At 41.6% G+C, this 6,147-nt stretch overlaps 1 protein-coding gene across 1 annotated transcript; it reads left to right on the forward strand.

Annotated features, from left to right (window-relative positions):
* The first annotated feature begins 391 nt into the window (after positions 1-391).
* LOC115080030 (protocadherin gamma-A12-like) lies at positions 392-3,077 on the forward strand. The gene has a single exon (XM_029584045.1). The coding sequence runs from the start codon at positions 510-512 to the stop codon at positions 2,979-2,981; it is 2,472 nt and encodes an 823-aa protein (XP_029439905.1). The 5' UTR covers positions 392-509; the 3' UTR covers positions 2,982-3,077.
* Positions 3,078-6,147: the final 3,070 nt, after the last annotated feature.

Below are 6,147 nucleotides of genomic sequence, written 5' to 3' on the forward strand. Positions count from 1 at the left end.
AATGTTACCGGGAAGGCAGTTGAGAGAGAGAGTATGCAAGTTCACCTATTTAAACTTATGTATGCTTATTGAGAAAACTAAATCTGTTCCAAAATAAGATTCACTCATTCAGGGAGATTTTATTTTTAGTATTTAGACTGTTAGCCCATTTGAGAGGTGGACCATTAAGTTTCTCAATAGGCATGATAATATGAGGAAACCGAAAATAGAGCGATCTTGAAAAGATAAGAATATCTAAATCTATTTGGATTCGAACTATGGAAATAATTACTTAAGCCTCTGGGCGCCGCTGTTCACCAACCAGGAGCAGAAATGCAATAACAAATCCAGCTCTTCACAGGAAACAAACGCAGACAGACCAGATACTAAAAAAATGAGATACGAAGAGGAATCCCACTGGCTCTAGCGGTTGGGATTTAACTCAGTCCACATCCGCACCAACCAGAGGCTTACCAATAACGGAAGGGAACAACCACATCCAAAAGAAGTAGAAGAAACTCCACAGTAACATGAAAATGGCAGTTGCTCGAACAGTCCAGGATTTCAAGGATCGATTGCTGCTTTGCTTGGCAGCGCTTTCAGTATGGAGGATGGGGTTTGCACAGATTCGTTACTCTGTTCCTGAGGAAATGGAAGTAGGCTCGTCGGTTGGAAATATTGCGAAGGATTTAGGTCTAAATAGCATGGAGTTGCCGCTTCGTGGAGTGCGCATTGTTTCAAGAGGTAAGCTTCAGTACTTTCTTCTGAACCTGAAAAACGGACATTTATGTATCAACGAAAAAATTGATAGAGAGCTGGTATGCGGTAAAATAGTTCAGTGTTTGCTAAATATAGAGATTCTCGCTGAGGATATGGTAAAACTCTTTGCAGTTGAAATTGAAATCCAGGATATCAATGATAATTCACCCAGTTTTTCAAGTGAGGAAACGGTGTTAGAAATCAGTGAGAATATAGCACCAGGAATGTCGTTTCTGCTGCAGAACGCTCAGGATCCAGATGTGGGGATTAATTCTCTTCTGAATTATCATCTCAGTAAAAATAAACACTTCACATTGGAGGTCCAGATGGGAGCTGATGGTGTAAACTATGCAAGGCTGATGCTGCAGGACTCTCTGGACCGAGAAGAACAAGCTGTCCATCATCTTATTCTCACAGCCAAAGATGGAGGGGATCCAGTCAAATCAGGCACGGCACAAATCCGAGTCATTGTTGCAGATACAAATGACAATGCACCCGTTTTTAATCAATCCCTCTATAAAATGAGTGTCAGGGAAAACTTGCCTCTAGGTACTGTGGTGATGACTATAAACGCTACAGACGTGGACGAAGGATTATATTCTCAAATAAGTTATTCATTTACAAGAAATACAGACACAGATTTCCAGATATTCCAACTGGATTCTAAGTCTGGGGAAATATCAATAATAGGGAATCTGGATTTTGAGCAATCCGAATTATATGAATTTGAGATTAATGCAAAGGACGGTGGAGGCCTGTCGGCTAGATCCAAAGTCGTATTAGAAGTGATTGATATGAATGATAACGCACCAGAAGTTACAATCACATCCCTTTTCAGCCCAGTTGCAGAAAATAGTCCACCTGGAACATTAATCGCTCTGTTAAATGTGCATGACCGAGATTCTGGACAAAATGGAAAAGTGAATTGCTTCATTTTGGATAAGCTCCCATTTCAAATAAAGACGTCATTTGGTAGTTATTACAGTCTGTCAACTGACAGATACCTTGACAGGGAGACGATTTCAGAATACAACATAAGTATTACAGCTAAAGACCATGGGGTTAACATTCTCTCCACAACCAAAACTATCCATTTGCTGATTTCAGATATAAACGACAATCCACCTGTTTTTGATAAACCATTATATTCTGTTTACTTAATGGAAAATAATCCCACGGGTTCTTCAGTACTTTGTGCTAAAGCGACAGATGCAGATTGGGATCAGAATGCTAGAGTCTCTTACTCGATGATGGAAAGTTATGTCAGCGAGTTGCCTCTGTCGTCCTATATCTCCATGAACTCGGAGACTGGCGTTATCTTCGCAATGCGCTCTTTTGATTATGAGCAAATCAAAGAAATCCATATACAAATTCAAGCTAAAGATGGGGGTATCCCATCTCTCAGTAGTAATGTCACAGTAACTATCTTCATATTGGATACAAATGACAATGCTCCTGAAATCTTATACCCTTCATTGCCCGTTGATAGTTCCACTGGAATAGAGTTGGCACCCCGTTCATCCGAAGCGGGTTATCTGGTAACTAAAGTGGTGGCTGTTGATGCTGACTCTGGACAAAATGCTTGGCTGTCCTATCGACTGCTTAAGGCTACAGATCATGGGCTTTTTACAGTTGGACTTCACACAGGAGAAATTAAAACGACTCGCTTTTTTCAAGAGAAGGACGCATTTATACAAACTCTTATCATTTTAGTGAAGGACAATGGTCAGACTCCTCTATCTGCCACAGCGACTGTCACAGTGGTTGTGGCTGACAGCCTTGGAGAAGTACTTTCTGATCTAAGTGGCCTTTCATCATCTTCATCTAGGGATGACGAATCAAGCCTCACATTTTATTTGGTGATCGCCATTGCTACTGTTTCCTGTTTATTCTTTACCTTTATAATAGTGCTGGTGGTACTCAGGATCCGCAGGTGGAGGACTTCGCAGATGTTTCACTCCTCCAATGTTCATTTTGCTGCTGTTCCTACCTCTCAGTTCGTGGGAATAGATGGCGTCAGGGCTTTTCTCCAGAATTACTCTCATGATGTTTGTTTAAGCACAGACTCTGGAAAAAGCCAACTGAATTTCCCTACAGGATGTGATGCAAACACTCTTACCTATCACCAGCTCTCCGAGAAGAAAGGATCCAATGAGTGCGGAAATGCATTAGATATCTTTTGTAGTGGAGAGAGTGACATCAATCAGGTGAGCTTTCTTCTTTCTAATACAATTAATGGATAACACTAGTTATCAGCTTGACAGTTACTTTAAAACAGAAGCACTTGTAAAAGTCTTTGAAACGTTTTCCCTCCTGTCTCTTGACTCTGGCCACTGATGGTAGTTTCATATCTTTTCCTTATAGGAATTAAAGTTGCATACATTTTATTATAGCCAAACACATACATTTAAAAATCTTTCCCTCTATTTACCCTTCAGATTTTTTGCTGCACTTATATTTTGCATGTCTAAGTGTGATATCCATGTAAAGTTTGATGAGGTAAAGCACAGCAGCCTGATGATTTATTTAGATTCACAATAATGAGAATGGTAAGCAGGAGGAGATTTCAACAAATCTAAAATATTAAAATGCACTTGGTCATTAAATAAAATCAGAAAAGGAAAGAGAACCATAATAATTTTGTTTGCTTTCACTACCAACTTAGGGCTGGATTTATCACAATGCGGTAATTACCGCATGCGATAGGAAAAGGGGCGTGGGGTATGCAAAGGGACCGCATCGCAAATGCCGAAGGTACTCACCGCAAGGTCCCGGGAGGTATCGCAGAGCCTAACGCATCTGAAAGAGGTGTTGTTAAAATTGGCGTTATGGCTCTGCGATACCTCTTCGCAGGCAGCCTAACCCCGCCCACTCTCCGCCCAGGTTTTGGATTTGCATCCCCTCTCCGCCCCTACCCCTCCCATTTTTTAAATTTGCATCGCACCACACGATATGGTGCCATCGCATGCGGTAAACACGTTTTCGCATGCATTACAGGCGTATCGCATGCGAAAACGGGGCTATTCGCATGCGTTAAGCCCTTAACGCATGCGAAAACGCCTTACCGCATTTTGATAAATGACCCCCTTAGTTGTCTAAAATATTTGGTTTTGTCCTCCAGGAGGCAAATATCAACTTACAGCATGATTTCCTGAATATCTTTTTTGTCATAAAAGGAAATAATCAGCTACTATTCAGGCTAGTTTAATCCAAAAGATATTCAAAAGAGCCCAAAAACATATATTTAAAGCAAGTAGGAGAGGGAGCCCTTTTCAACTTTCCATTGGCAATTTTCTCTCCACAATAGGCAATTCACTCTTTAGACAGATGCCATTTATTCACCATCTAGAAGGCTCCACTCTGAATACCTTTACTCCAATTCCATGTAGACATCAATCTGCCTGGTGTTCCATTTGCCCAGTTTGATACAATTATAACCTATAGGAGGAAAAATTACTTTTTTGTTTTCTTTTTCTCTCAAAGGGCCGATACAGTAAAACCCGCGGGAGAGCCGGCGCTCTGAGGAGAGCGTCCAGGCCATTCTTCTGGGTGCGCAATCAAGTATTCAAATGAGGGCCCACAGTAAAAGGAGGCGCCTCCTTTTTGACAGGAGCGGCAGCTGTCAGCGGGTTTGACAGCTGACGCTCAATTATACCGGCATCGGTTCTCAAACCTGCTGACAGCCATGGGTTCAGAAAATGGACGCCGGCTAAATTGAGCATCCGACTTCCGACCCATAGGCTGTGGGCCGATTTTGAATTTTTTTTAAATTTTGGGGCCTCCGACTTAATATCGCTATGATATTAAGTTTGAGAGTGAACAGAAAAGCAGTTTTTTCTGCTTTTCTGTACACTTTCCCGGTGCCGGCAGAAATTAATGCCTACCTCTGGGCAAGTGTTAATTTCTGAAAGTAAAATGTGTGGCTTCGCTGCACATTTACTTTCTGTATGGCATGGGAATAACTAATAGGCCCATCAACATGTATTTGCATGTTGCGGGTGCTATTAGTTTCGGGGGGGGGGGGGGGGGAGCTGGCCACGCGTTTGACATTCTATTACCCCTTACTTTATAAGAGGTAAAAATAGCATGTCAAACTCTCGGCCAATCGCGGGCTAATAGTGCCGGAGTGCACTGTGCTGTACTGTATCGGCCTGAAAATCATGGGAATGGGCTCCTGATGCACTGTTTTCTTTTAATCTATCTGGTTCATTCAAACTATAAGTAAAAATATATCAGGAACATTTTCTTAAAAATAAGCATGCCCTGTCATTAATAGTGTTTTAAAGACACAGTACTGTCATATCTACTGCATACTGCTGCATTTCTCAGTTGGAAAGGTCTTACTTTACTCTGTTGTCTCAGGTACAAACTTAAGGCCTGATGCACTAACGCATTTGTCCCATTCTGTGTCTATGGGAGAATACCTTGATGAATCAGGCCCTTAGATTGTAAACCCTCTGGAGATAGGGAAATACCTACAGTACCTGAAGGTAATCTGCTTTGAAGTGTCACAAAAGACAGAATATAGATTAAATTATTTATATAATTATTTATATATTTATTTATTTGGTCACATGTAGCATATGCCAGTTTAAGCAGGTGTTGGTGAGTTACACTTTTTTTTGTGAAAGCACAGGAAACAAATGTCTCTTCAGTGTTCCACTTCTGGAAATATTCTGCATTCTGTAATAATGGCCTTAATTTCATCCTGGTTTTCATGGATATCTTCCAGTAAGGATTCCAATACACCAGAACTTTCCTGTTTCCAATACCAATAATAATAATAGAGGACCTGTATTATCCAACCTAATTGCAGAAACCACCATCATATGTGAAAAGGAAAGAATATGAGTCATAAACCAAATACCCATTTACATCTGCATACAAAGGTTGCAAAGGAGATCAACCTTTTAACTAAATTACTGGAAACATTTTTCCCTAATATCTACTAGGGATGTGAATCGTTTTTTGACGATTTAAAATATCGTCCGATATATTTTAAATCGTCAAAAATCGTTAGGGCCACGATACAATACCAATTCCCCCGATTTATCGTTAAAAAATCGTAAATCGGGGGAAGGGGGAGGGCAGGAAAACCAGCACACTAAAACCCCCTAAAACCCACCCCCGACCCTTTAAATTAAATCCCCCACCCTCCCGAACTCCCCCCCCAAATGCTTTAAATTACCTGGGGATCCAGCGGTGGTCCAGAACGGCGGCGGTCCGGAACGGCCCCCTCAATTGAATCCTTTTGTCTTCAGCCGGCGCCATTTTGCAAAATGGCCACCGCAAAATGGCGGCGGCCATAGACAAAAACGATTCGACACAGGAGGTCGTTCCGGACCCCCGCTGGACTTTTGGCAAGTCTTGTGGGGGTCAGGAGGCCCCCCCAAGCTGGCCAAAAGTTTC

This window comes from Rhinatrema bivittatum, chromosome 18 (genome assembly GCF_901001135.1).
Source record: "Rhinatrema bivittatum chromosome 18, aRhiBiv1.1, whole genome shotgun sequence".
NCBI lineage: Eukaryota > Metazoa > Chordata > Amphibia > Gymnophiona > Rhinatrematidae > Rhinatrema > Rhinatrema bivittatum.

Bases quoted from the DNA above. Each gene is read 5' to 3' on its own strand.
- LOC115080030 (XM_029584045.1), top strand. From the start codon at position 510: ATGAAAATGGCAGTTGCTCGAACAGTCCAGGATTTCAAGGATCGATTG.